This window comes from Gossypium arboreum, chromosome 11 (genome assembly GCF_025698485.1).
Source record: "Gossypium arboreum isolate Shixiya-1 chromosome 11, ASM2569848v2, whole genome shotgun sequence".
Taxonomy (NCBI): domain Eukaryota; kingdom Viridiplantae; phylum Streptophyta; class Magnoliopsida; order Malvales; family Malvaceae; genus Gossypium; species Gossypium arboreum.
The window spans coordinates 26,824,605-26,838,655 of record NC_069080.1 but is presented as its reverse complement, the minus strand read 5'-3'; the positions used below and the strand labels follow the sequence as shown (position 1 = coordinate 26,838,655).

General features: G+C 32.5%; 1 protein-coding gene across 1 annotated transcript; it reads left to right on the top strand.

Annotated features, from left to right (window-relative positions):
- Positions 1-245: 245 nt before the first annotated feature.
- On the top strand, positions 246-3,308 carry LOC108472926 (putative pentatricopeptide repeat-containing protein At3g47840). Its single transcript, XM_017774492.2, has one exon. It carries the CDS (start codon positions 403-405, stop codon positions 2,533-2,535), a length of 2,133 nt encoding a protein of 710 aa, XP_017629981.1. The 5' UTR covers positions 246-402; the 3' UTR covers positions 2,536-3,308.
- Positions 3,309-14,051: the final 10,743 nt, after the last annotated feature.

The following is a 14,051-nucleotide window of genomic DNA, read 5'->3' as shown; positions in this document are numbered from 1 at the left end:
AATCATATATATATATATATTAAACTGAAAACCAATATGTATTAGAAAGGAAACTCGAAATATACAAATTAAACGGGTAAAGCCCAATAATTTAGGTTCCATAAATGTATATATATTAAAAAATTCGACTTATTTCTTTAAAAATATCACATAGTTATCAGGTTTTTCATTGATAAACTTTAACGTATTAATTAATGAAGGTAATAATATTAATTTAAAAGTGAAATTTGATTATAATTGGAGGAGAAAACCCGTACTTTAACCACTTAAAATTCTAGGACACATGCATATCTCTAGCCTAATAGTTATGGGCTAAGTTCCGTCATTGGTCCAAGTATACCTCAGACAACACTTCAAGCTTTATTGGGTCAAGCCTGCTTTGCCACTTCTTCCGACAGAAACATGGTATCAACGATCAGAGTTCACAATCTCAGAAAAGTATGTACAGTTCCAAACATTGCTTTCATTGGAAACAAAGACATCCTTGTTTCACAAACAACCTCAATCAACTCCTTTCGCAAACAACATGTTCCCAACGCTATAAACATGCTCGAACTCAACTCTCTTCTCAAAAATCTAGTCAAAACGGGTGATCTACACGAAGCTCGTCAAATGTTCGATGTAATGCCTCAAAGAGACGAAATTTCATGGACAACCATAATTTCTGGTTACGTCAGGGCCATGAAATCAAGTGAAGCATTACTTTTGTTCTCCAAAATGTGGCTCTCACCCGGGCTTTCCATGGACCCCTTCTGTCTTAGCATTGCACTCAAAGCTTGTGCACTGGAATTTAATTTGAATTTTGGAGAATTGCTTCATGGCTATTTAGTTAAATCTGGTTTTATTAACTCAGTTTTCGCGGGGAGTGCCCTTTTAGATATGTACGCAAAATTTGGCAAAATTGAGCTGGGGATCATAGTGTTTGATGAGATGCCTATAAAAAGCGTGGTTTCATGGACCGCTATCATTACAGGGCTTGTTCATGGTGGGTATTATAAGAAGGGTTTGGTTTACTTATCTGAAATGAGAAAATCTGGAGTGGAATATGATTCTTATACATTAGCTATTGTGTTGAAGGCTTGTGCTTGTTTAGGTGCTTTGAATTTTGGTAGGGAGATTCATACTCATACTGTAAAGAGAGGTTTTAATGATACTTCATATGTGGCTAATTCTCTTTCTACCATGTATAACAAATGTGGCAAACTAGATTATGGTTTGCGTTTGTTTGACAAAATGAATACACGAGATGTGGTTTCATGGACATCTATTATTACGACCTATGTTCAGATGAGAGAAGATGTGAATGCCATTGAGGCGTTTACAAGGATGCAAGAAGCAGGTGTGAGTCCAAATGAGTTTACTTTCGCTGCTGTTATTGCCAGTTGTTCTGGTCTTGTGAGAATTAGTTGGGGTGAGCAATTACATGCCCATGTTTTGCGTAGCGGTCTTGCAGATACTTTATCAGTCGCTAATTCCCTCATGACCATGTATTCGAAATGTGGACAGATATCTTCTGCTGCAATGGTGTTCCATGGAATGTCAAGAAGGGATACCATTTCCTGGAGCACTATAATTGCAGTGTATTCTCAAGGAGGCTATGGGGAAGAAGCTTTTGAGCATTTGTCGTGGATGAGAAAGGAAGGGCCAAAGCCGACACAATTCGCTTTTGCTAGTGTGCTGAGTGTCTGCGGAAATATGGCGATTCTGGAGCAAGGGAGGCAGCTTCATGCTCACGTTCTTTCCATTGGGTTAGAACAAGAGGAAATGATACAGAGTGCTTTAGTTAATATGTACTCAAAATGTGGGTGTATTAAAGATGCTGAAAAAGTCTTCAACGAGGCTGAGAATTATAATATTGTCACATGGACAGCCATGATTAATGGATACGCTGATCATGGATATATACATGAAACTATTAATTTGTTCAAGATGCTTTCCAAGGTTGGTTTGAAGCCAGACTCGGTGACCTTCATTGGTCTCCTTACTGCTTGTAGTCATGCAGGACTAGCTGGTCTTGGTTTCCACTACTTCAATTTAATGAGTAGTAAGTACCAAATAAGACCTTCAAAAGAACATTATGGCTGTATGATCGATCTACTCTGCCGAGCTGGGCGACTAACTGAAGCAGAGGAAATGATTAAAAGCATGCCATTTCATAGAGATGATGTTGTTTGGTCAACACTTCTTAGAGCATGTAGAGTCCAAGGCAATGTTGATTGTGGAGAACGTGCTGCAGAGAAACTTCTTGAAATGGATCCGAATTGTGCAGGGACGCATATCACCCTTGCTAATATTTATTCCGCCAAAGGAAAATGGAGAGAAGCAGCAGATGTTAGGAAGATGATGAGGACAAAAGGGGTCATGAAGGAGCCAGGATGGTCCTGGATCAAGGTTAAGGATCGGGTTTCTGCATTTGTTGCTGGTGAACGATCTTACCCTGAGGGTGAAGAAATATATGGCATGTTGGATTTACTAGCTTCTAGAGTGGATATTTCTGTCCAGGAGTTAGGTTCTCTTCTAGATCTAGAGGACTAACACGAAATGAAGATTCAATTTCGTTGCTTCATGCAGGTTTTGGCCTCTTTCTCCTGATTGAATGCTGAATTTAACAGCAGCAAGGTTCTAATCAGTAGTTAACAAATGACTTCATGCAACCATTAGTACTTGATTTTTGCGCAGATGAAGTTATGAAGTCGAGGGCATGGAGCAGATCCAACAGATCATGCAAGATGGTGCTGCTGGTGCTTGAACAAATTTCATAGTTAAAATGAGATGACATCTCTATATGTGACTTAAATCATGAAATAAGCTGCTTACAGTTTGCACAAGATAATCATTGATATTGGGGTCAGAGGGTATATTACAAACATTTTGCAAGTGATGGCAGTCTGCATTTCTTAAAACTCATGGGATCTTCAGAAATGTTGCTCTAATTCAAGCAACATTTGCCCTGTCCTTTGCTCCAAGCCAAGCAAAAGCAGTGAAAATGTTTATTTCTTGGGCACTTAAGGCCTTCAGAGTTCACCTGGTATCTAGCCAAGAATTTGAAATTCATTTGAGCAAGGTTTATGTGAGGACTCTTCTTCCATCAATCCATGGAATATCATCAGATAACTTATTTATTTTTTAAGAAAATGTTCACAAGTTTTTCATCATAAGTAACATTTTAAATATATATATTTTATTTTTTTCTCTTTTTTATTTATTCATATCATGGATGTGTAATATTCTAGTATAAATTCAAGGATTTTGTTAGTGCTACTTATGGATTTCATGGAACAGTGTGGAAAAATTCCTGGATTGCTGAACTGTTTTCTTAATGGGAAGAAAAGATGTCATTTTCATCTTTATGTAGAACAGGTTTCAGTCCACAGAATCCATGTCACTAAAGAAGCTAAAGTTTTAGGCATCAAGTTTTAAACTTAAAGTGAAGATGCCTTCATCACCCTTTACAAATATTCTCTAGGTCTTTGCAGGCAAGATAGTCTCTATTATGTTATTAGAAAAAAAGGCTCTCATCTTTTGAATCAAAACCATTTTAGAGATCATCTTGAAAATTGTTAATGAACCTTGAATTGACTGCAGGTTCCATAGAGACAATTTTCCACCATTGAATCATCCTCTTTACCCCTTTTGTATGTAGTCTATCTTCCCTATCTCTTCAAGCTTTTGTGATAATAATCTAGATTTATGTGGAATTATTCTGTTTCGAAATAGAAGTAATATACATAGGAAACATGGAATAAATTCAGGGTAAACATTGGAAAAAGAAATTCTATTCTTGTTTGAAATCAAGGGTCTGGTGGAGAGGAATATAATACTATGAACTATAACTTTGTCTGCCAACTGTATGAAACAATTATTTGAGGATTATCTGATTCAAATATCTTACTATAGATCTATTATTACACTTCGCTGTGGTTGCCTGGACGGTTAAGTCCCCGAACAGTACATATAGATTTTCGAAGATACTCGAAACAGCCTTTCAGTTTGCAATTTGCCCAACACCGACTCATTAACCGCCATATCAGATTTCAACTATTATTTTATAGTGTCATTTTACTTAAGCTTAAGAACACTTATCCTTAGCCCGTTAATAATAACTTAACACATGACATCTCAAAACTAGAGATAACAAATATGTAAGGCTTAGTTCTTAAGGAAAAACTTAAGTAATCTATTTATCTGACTACCCTATCTGACAGCTCTTCGTTCTATTCTAAACAAAAGTGAATTACCCATTTCTATCGCCTTTCTATTCATGTATAAATAATATTTTATTTGGTATTTATTTAAATTCATGTGTAAGTCTAACACAAATATATTCAATTTTTTTAATCATTATATTTGTTTTGGTAATGTCAAATATTTCATACTTCTGTATCATATACAAATATTTAAAAGATATGGAAATCAAAACAAGATAACTCATTGCAATTGAGTCACCCTGGTCCTCCATTTTTACCAAATCTCTTTCTTCAAAACCATTTATTCATAAAATTTCCAAATAAGTTGTAACAAAATTTTAAAGTTTTCTCCAAATAGTGAAGTAGGAACTTATCCAAGTGGGGGCTCTTGCAATATCAACCAAGCCTCACATCACATAATTAAAATGGGATTTTTTTTCTCTCTTTTATATATTTCAAGAGTTTTTCCCTTGACTCTTCGACAAATTGAAGTTAGACTTAGACCTCTAGGATTTGATGGTCTAGCTTTGAGCTGCTTGAATGCCCCCGAGAGTTTCCCAAGTTCACTTCAAGTTAGAATGCAGATATCTTATCAACAAGATCAATGACACTTTGGGTTTTTGTAAGTTTGCTAAGATAAACACAAAAGTTAGCCAAACCCAGGTGATATATAAGTCTAATTGCCCGACAATTGCTTACCCCACTCTCCAACTTACCAATGAACATTGAACACAAAGGTCAGTTTGGCAAAGGTAATTTCGTCTATGGTTTTTGGCCTTTGGGGTCAAGCTGGTGCAGAAACAGGCAATGATTTGGATAGGTTGTAGAGGGAAAGTGGGGGTGTCCTAATCAGATGAGGGATTTTGCCAAGTGTAGAGAGCAAATACCACAGTCTTCGGGGAGGCTGAAACACTAGGGATTAGGGAGGTATCTATCAGGGGACCCTCTCAGGGTATCAGTCTCAGTCTCAGTCTCAGAGAAGAAGAGAAAGGGATAGTGGGTCAGTGAAAGGGAAAGGAGGGATTTCCATCGAGTTTGGTTCACAACTGCTGCAGAGTAGAACAGAGAGCCAGCCTGCCAGTCATTGCTTAAAATTTTTACTTTCAAGTACTTCTGCTTCTGCATGAGTGATTGGTAACGTTGGTAATTAATTTTTTTATAAAATAATAAAGTTTCTGAATTCCAAAGCTTAAGAATCACCAATTAAAAATAATAATAATGGTTGAAAAGAAAGTTCTCTAACAAAGTTCAAATCATCTTCACCCATTCTTTTGACAGGAAAACCACAGTAAAATTTACACTACTATGTGAAAAAGTCCATAATATTAAGACACCAGCAGGATTCAATCAGATATATAATTGCATATAAGCAATGTGAAAGCCAAATAGTTGTTTCTCACGTGCATGCCATTGTTAAGCCGGGTCAAAACTCGGGTTCAAGTGTTTTTTTCGTTTTTCAAAGTTTAATCATGCAACTATGAACCAGAAATCTTTATGGGATGTGTAACTTAACAAAAGCATATGAAAGTCGTTGCACTTGTTTGCAAAAGAAGTGGCCAAATCGATGGCAATAATAACAGACGTCTGTTTGCATAAGATGTACAGAAATCATCATCGGCAACTGAGACACAACAAATCATTTAAAACGAGAAAGAAAAAACACAGAGAGAAAAAAAGGGGGAAGGGCACGCACAACATGATCGCGTGTCTGACAATCACGTCTTCTCTATTTCAAGTTCCAAAGACACCCAGAACCGGACTTGTCAAAACAAGAGTCCTTTCTTTTTTTCTTCTTATAAAGAAAGAGATTGAAATGTGCAATAATGGCCATGGCTGGGTTTCCTTTTTTTTTTTTTCTCTTAAGTTCAGTGATCGGCCACGTGATTGCAGACTGGTTATGGTCTGTGATGGTATGTACGGACATGGTCACTAATTCACCTTCTCCAAAAAAAGGAATTGAACTTGTAATGCTGCCGTAAATCAAATAATCAATCGTGTTTCATTGGTTGGAAGGCACGTAAAAGACACTACTACATCACACTACTATTAGATTATATGACACCATGTGGGTATGTAAAAGAAAATATTTTCCAATTTTTTACAGGAGAAGATTGTTATTTGAGTTCAAGTATTATCTTTTACACTTTATAATCTTCCAAATATTTAAATCAAGAGGATAATATATATTTAAACATGTTCAAATTTATATCCTCTTACTTGTTATAATAGTAACCGTCCCAACTAAGCTAAGCGGTAAGAGCCATTCATGATTCGCTTTGTCACCCAGTTAAGCACTTTGTTCTTAATTTTAAGTACATGGTTGAATTAAATGGATTAAATATTCGCAGAAATTGAAACAATATCCCCTACGATTATTAACACATCCCAAGTTTAACTCAAGCTTTCTTGAAATATCTAGATAACTCTTAACTAATCGGATTTGACAATAACTATAACGATATGAAAGTCAATGGTGTCGGAAATGGTAGTTTCGGAATCACGTTCTTTGATGATAGAATTCGTATATTTTATTAGTTAATATTTACGATTTAATTATAATATTAATTTGAATTTTGGTCTGACGAATTTGTTATTTCGATAGTTAGTTAAGATAAAAGTGTATTGAGCCTAAAGTCAGTGGTGTTAGAAAATAAAATATCAGGGCCTCATTTCTATAAACGAGCTCGAAAATATTTTTATTAAATGGTTACGGAGATATGACATAGATGAATTAAATTTTGGATAGATAATTTTATTGAATTGATGACTAACTAAGGTATAGGGACTAAATTATAAAAGTGGTTAAAATTAATTGTTCTAGACTTCTATTTACTAAAGGATTAGGTAGTAATTAAATCAAAGTTAAAAATGAAAAATACACCATTATGGAATTTAAGTGGGCGGTTAGGGTGATTATAGTTTATAATTATATAGAATTTATAAATTAAAGTTATAATGTATAAAATATAAAATAAAACAAATGTGGTGGAAAGAAAGAGAAAGCATTTTCTCTTCTTTTTTCCCATGCACCAAACCGCCATAGATGAAAGAATGAAGCTTTCAGTCTAAGGGTTTTGAAATTGGAAGTTTATGTAACGCCCCCTTTACCCGAGACCGTCGCCGGAGTCGAGCACGAGGCATTACTAAACTATTTGAGCACTTAAACAAATTCAAACAATTTATATCACACTTTCCAGACAAGCTGTCCAACTGTGTCATAGTTGCTAAATAATTCATATCTCGAGTTATAAAACTCGAAATCCAAATCCATAAATTTTCTCTGAATTTATACTCATATATCTACTTACCAATTTTTTTCTAGAATTTTTGGTCAAGCCAATTAGTACAGTTTATTATTTAAAATCTCCCCTGTTTCAGGGTTTGACTACTCTGACCTTTGTATATTACGAATCAGACATCTCTCTGTACAGAGCTTCAATGACTATGCCGTTTGTCTATACTAAAACTAGACTCAATAAGGAATCTGTACATATAAAGTATGACTTCTAATTATCTTTGTAAAATTTATGGTGAATTTCCAAAGTCAGAACAGGGGATCCAGAAATTGCTCTGGCCCTGTTTCACAAAAATTTAAACATCTCATAAAATATAGCTCATATACCTGTTTTGCTTCTTCCATATGAAAATAGACTCATCGAGATTCGATTCCATAATTTATTCATTATTTAATTCCATTTTTACTATTTTTAGTGATTTTTCAAAGTCAAACTACTGCTACTTACCGAAAACTATTTTAGTACAAATATTGTTAACTAGTTTATAACATCTTTACTTCAATTCATTCAAACTCTATACATGCCATATAAATCTTCAAACATAAAACAAAAGCTACCGGAATTGATCTGGATAGTGTGCTTTGTTGTGTTGATTCGATCTACCCACTTCACTTCACGTCAATCTACATAAAAATATTAAACACACACAAGTAAGCTTATTGAAGCTTAGTAAGTTCATAGGTTAATAGTAATGCTTACCAAACATAATATTTCCAAACAAGACCAAAACATTTACTAAAGTTTCCTGCGATTCACAACCATTGTTATAATAATTCACATAGTTGAGCTCAACAGTAACAACTACTCAATCTCTTTCATTTGGATCACTTCTCTTTTATTTCTTATAATCAAATTAGGAAACGGCTTACGAAATTGAGTACGTCGTTGCTCAATGCCACGATTCACAACTCAGTATGGTTTTCCTCATTGAAATACCATACCTACATTTTCAACTCGGTATGGGAAATGCCAAACCTACATTTCTTAACTCAAGATGGATTTGATAATACCATACCTACATTTCATGACTCAAGATGGATAATACCATACCTACATTTCACAACTCAGTATGGATGATACCATACCTACATTTCACACTTTGCCATGGAACAACCATGGTCTTATCCAATCAATTCATCACACGTCACGATACTGAACGCATTACTCAATCCTGCGTTTTTCCTAATTTGCATTTCCACATTTATTCTTTCATTAACAAAATCTACACAATCCCACAACAAATTCGTATATAATAACACATTATAAACTTCAATCATTCACAAATAAACATCTAAATTCAACCATATGAACTTACCTGGCTAATTTGTAGAAGATATTGAAATTTAGGGACTATTTCGCAACTTTTTCTTTTCCTCGTTCTTCTTTGGATTCTTGATCTATAATATAAAATATTTCTACTCATTAGCATTTATTTGATTTCTATTTCACTTCAAAATTTATGCTGTTCAAATTTCGAAATTGCACTTTTACCCCAAAATTTACAGTTTTCACAATTTAGTCCCTGCTCAATTCACCCATCAATTGAACTAATTTTCTCAATTAACACTTTATTTTATCATTATAAAATATTTCAAAACCTTTTATATTCTGAATTTCAACAGCAACCTTCAATTCACAACTTTTTCACAATTAGGTCCTAAATATCATTTCCTATCAAAATCACTTAATAAAACCACCTTAATATGAAATTAGAACTTAAATTTCATAATAATTCATCATAAAATTCCTTATCCATCCAGGGTAACTTCCAATTTCACCCATAAAATCAAAAACTAATGAATTCTACAAGTGGACCTAATTGTAAAAGTCATAAAAACATAAAAATTATCAAGAAAAAGCAAGAATTAAACTCACATGATGTAAAAATATGAAAACCAGCTTTCTCCAGACCTTCTATGGCGTTTTGGCTGAGAAAATATGAAGAAATGTCTGGATTTTTCAATTACATCATTATTTAACTATTAACTTTTATGCTATTTCCAATTTTGCCCCTTGTTCACATTGTTTTCTTGCTTATTTCATACCCAAACCGTCCAGCCATTAACCTTTGGGTCTAATTGCTCTTTAAATCCATCTTTTTAAATACTTAAGCTATTTACTCACAATTTAACAAATTTTGGCTATTTTCAATTTAGTCCTTTTTAATTAATTAGCCATCCAAACGTTAAAATTTTCTAACGAAACTTTAATACTAACTCAATGACACTCCATAAATATTTATAAAAATATTTATAGCTCGATTTTCAACTTTGAGGTCTCGATACCTCGTTTTTGACCCGTTTGACCTAATAAATTCTTTTAATTCACTAATTTTACCATTTCACAAATTCTTCTAAATTCTTACTTGACTCATAAATATTAAATTACTATCTTGTTCAATATTATTTGTCGAATTTGGTGATCTCAAATCACCATTTCCGACACCACTGAAAATTAGGCCGTTACAGTTTAAATTGGTGAGTTCAATTTAGTTCTTCTCTGTAATTTTTATGTTTTTGAGGTCTTAGGAGTTTAATTTAGTTAACTCGTGTGTTAATTTTCGAAAATGTTGAAGTTTATAAATATTTCTTTGTTGAATCTTGAAATTCTTTGTCTTAAATGGTTAGATATAAAGCCTAGATATGAAAAGTGACTAGTTTGTAAAGAGAAAGTTGTTAGTTTTGAATATAGGAGCTAAAGTATAAATATTTTGAAATTGGTATGAAATTTATATAATTATGGATAGTAGTTGGCTGTAGAGGGATGAAATTGTGATCAGATTCGAAATCGAGGCTCAAATTTGAAAGTTATGACTATTTCGGTTTTAAGGACTAAATTGAATAAAATAAAAAAATTAGGGAGCATTCAAAAAATAAAATTGAGCTGATAAAAGTTTATAATAGAAAGAAATAAGAGGGTTGAAATTGATAAATTGAATTGAATAACTGAATAGATCGGGAATTTGACCAATTCAGAAATAATCGGGGAAAAGACAAAAAAAATTCAACTTGTATACTATTTTAACCAAGTGAGCTCATAGGTATGGTTAGATATAATTGTAACATATTCTTGAATTATGAAATTGTTTTTATGTGGTTGTAATTTGAATTGTTTATAATTTAGTACAAAAAGGTGTGATATGGACTAAATCGTAAAGAAATGATAAATTGATTGATAAATTGAATATGATAAATTACAATTTGAGATACTTTATGAATTGATATTTGATTATGATTGACCGAATAGGATTGTATGAATTTGATTGATTATCGAGATAGAGGATTAAATTGAATAATTTACAAAATATGTATGACTTGAAATTGAATATGATTTGAATCGAATTTGATATTATACCATTACTGAATTATTATTTACAGCTAAAAACGACACAGGATCGTCGAAAGGGAAATGAAAGGGGAGAGTCGATGATGGGTGATGTGAGCTTTCAGTTGTATTTCTATGACTTGAAACTAAGTTTAGTTATTGCATATTTATGATATATTGACTTATATAGCATTTATGTAACAACCTGATTTTTAGTGGTGACGGAACAATAGTTTCGGGACCACAAATTTCTGTCGTATCTACTCATAAATATTATTTTTAGAATATTTATAAAGTCATTATAGTCGTATTAAAATTTGGTTAAGAAATATTAATGTTTAGTTAGCTAATTAAAGAAAAAGGACTAAATTGAAAAAAAGTGTAAAACTTGCTAATTATAGCAATTAGGTGATGAAATGGTGTTATTATTAATTGAGGAAGGACTTAAGTGGAAATTAAGCCCTAAATAATATAGTAGGACGGCAAATTGATGGATAAGGACAAAATAATGAAATTATAATGGCAAACTTGTAATTTAGTTGAAAGTAAAACAAAATTAAGTAAGAAGAAATAGGTTTTTCTTCATTTTCTTCTTTTGTCATTGTCGAAACATCATAGAAATAGCTTGGAGAATCGATTGAGCATAGGAGCTTCCATGGGAGCTCAATTCTTACCCATATCTTGTAATTTTTATATTTTTTAGATCGTTGCAACCAGGTCCAACTAACTCATACCTTCGCTTTTGATTCTGTTAAAAATTTTGGAAGTTTTCATTGATAAATATTATATGTTTTTTTATGAATAACATGGATTTGGAGCTTTGATTGTATTGTGTGTGGTTTTGTAAAGTGATTTTTGTTAAATATTGATTTTAGCATTAAATTGTGAAAATGTCAAAATATTAGAGTTTGATAGTGAATTTTAGGTTTATTAGGGGCTGTATGAGGGCCTAAAATATTTAGATAGATTATTGATTTGAGAAAATTAGTTAATTTGATAGATTAACTAATTAAGGGATTAAATTGCAAAAGTTGTAAAAGTTTGGGGTAATTGCGTAAATTTAAAAAATAAAAAAGTATTAATTTTAAAATAGATTGGAAATGAAATATATGCTAATAAATGAGTAATTTTATATTTTAGATCAAGATCCCGCAGATACTTGTAGAAAAGGAAAAATAGCGGAATAGTCGTTGAACTTATGAAATTACTACAATTCAGTCCAGGTAAGTTCGTACAGTTAAAATTTAACATTTGTATAAATTGATGATTGATATTATGCATATATTCTATTGTTGGAAATGAATTATTGTTTGAATTATAATGTTGAATTGGACATTTGGTTTGAATTAAACGCATGATTTGAGTACATTCGTGATTTGGTGTATGACGGATGTTTGGAGTGGAGAAGGAATTGGAGAAAGATATCGACATTTTATCCAAGTAAACCGAGGTTCAACATTTGTTGCGAATTCTCGTGTTTTACTTTCTGTTTGGCGTGATTGGGTGGATCAGCTCTTACGAGCTTCTGTTGGCGTATTCGGGAGGACCAGCTCTTATGAGCTTCTATTGACTATGTACTCTTACTTGTAAGTCGTTCTTCGAATGGGAAAATCTCGATAAGGTGATTTATTTAATGAATTTAAAAGACATGTTATTTATTTTTGTATTGATTTGAATACATATGTATTTATCAATTGAAGTTGTGAATGACAGGGAGTTGTCTTGGATGATTTTTATTATTTGATTTATTATAGTTAGTTCGGCAAGAATTTTGTTTAACTCGTCGAACTTACTAAGCTTCATTAAGCTTACTTGTGTTGTTTAATATCATTGTAGATTTTCAGAAGGTTCACACTATCCAGTTTATCTCGGTAGTTTTTGAAACATTAAATTCGGATTATATGGCATGTATAGGCTCTAGTGCTATTTTGGTTAATGTTTGACTTATGTAAATGTTATGAATGATATTTTGTGCAAATAACTAATTTACAAAGGGTGTGAGAATGAGGTATAGTTGTTATGCTAGTATGTGTGGCTTACATATATTTGATTTGTTGTGGTTGTGTGGTAACTTTGTTAGGTGTTTTGATTTGGTATTTGCTTGAATGAGTTGATGAATTGAATTAATGTGTATTTTGAGATTAAGTTGTATATAACTGTGGTACCAATGAAGGTACATTGGTTAGGCACATATTAAGTTGGTTTTGATGTGTTTTTGACCCGATTAATGTCATTTTGATTTTGTATTTTTGTTAGTATTTGAGCTCCTTAAGGTCCAAACAATTTGATTATGTTTGTATTAATGTATGAATTGAATGATTTACTATTTTGTTGTCCTGTAATGCTCCATAACCCTATTTTGGCGATGGATACGGGTTAGGGGTGTTACAATTAAGGTAAGATATTAATAAATGTTGAGTGAAAATGCTAAGAGTGGAAGTGAATATCGAGACTTGGATTAAATTGAATAGAATAAAATGTTGTATGATTTAATTAATTCATGAAATTGGATGTGAATAGTGATACTATAAAAAGAGCATGTACTTGGTAGAGTCCTTTGTATTTTGCTATGTTTAGGATATTTGAATTAGAAACAAATAATGCTTATAATTATGTTTTGAAAAGTTGGGAATGGAAGTTAGTATAATTTGATTATATGTTTTAATATTGGTATGGAACCCAAAGGTAGATTTTGAGCATATTGGTATGGTGATAGAAAGGTTTTGAAATGGTTCATGGTGATATGAATTGGTGCGTATTTTGGTTAAGTATAAATAAATTATAAATAGGCTTGAAATGTTATAATAGTGATTAGATTTAGTAGTTAGATAAATATGCTAATTAGTTTAAATGAATCATGTCTTTGTTACATGAAGGGATATGAATCTTATGTGCTTTGGGCATAATGCGAAGCATATATGAACATCAATACGAATGAAAAAGTTTTGAAAGCCCAAAGGTAAGACTTGAACTTATGAATGGCTTGGAATTTAGATTGGTTGAATGGTTCATGTCATAGAAACCTTAATACGTATAAGTATCATTTGGATGTTAATGGTTATAATATGCACATAATACTTGTGATTGATGACTATATGATAGGTGTTTAAGTTTTGTTAAATGTTTTGTTTGAATGATGTGGAAAACTTGTAAAGTTTTATGTAATCTTTGTGTTTGAGGTGTCAATTGTGGCATACTGGTTGAATGAATATTTAGACATGTTTTTGGAATGCTTTTTGTGCAG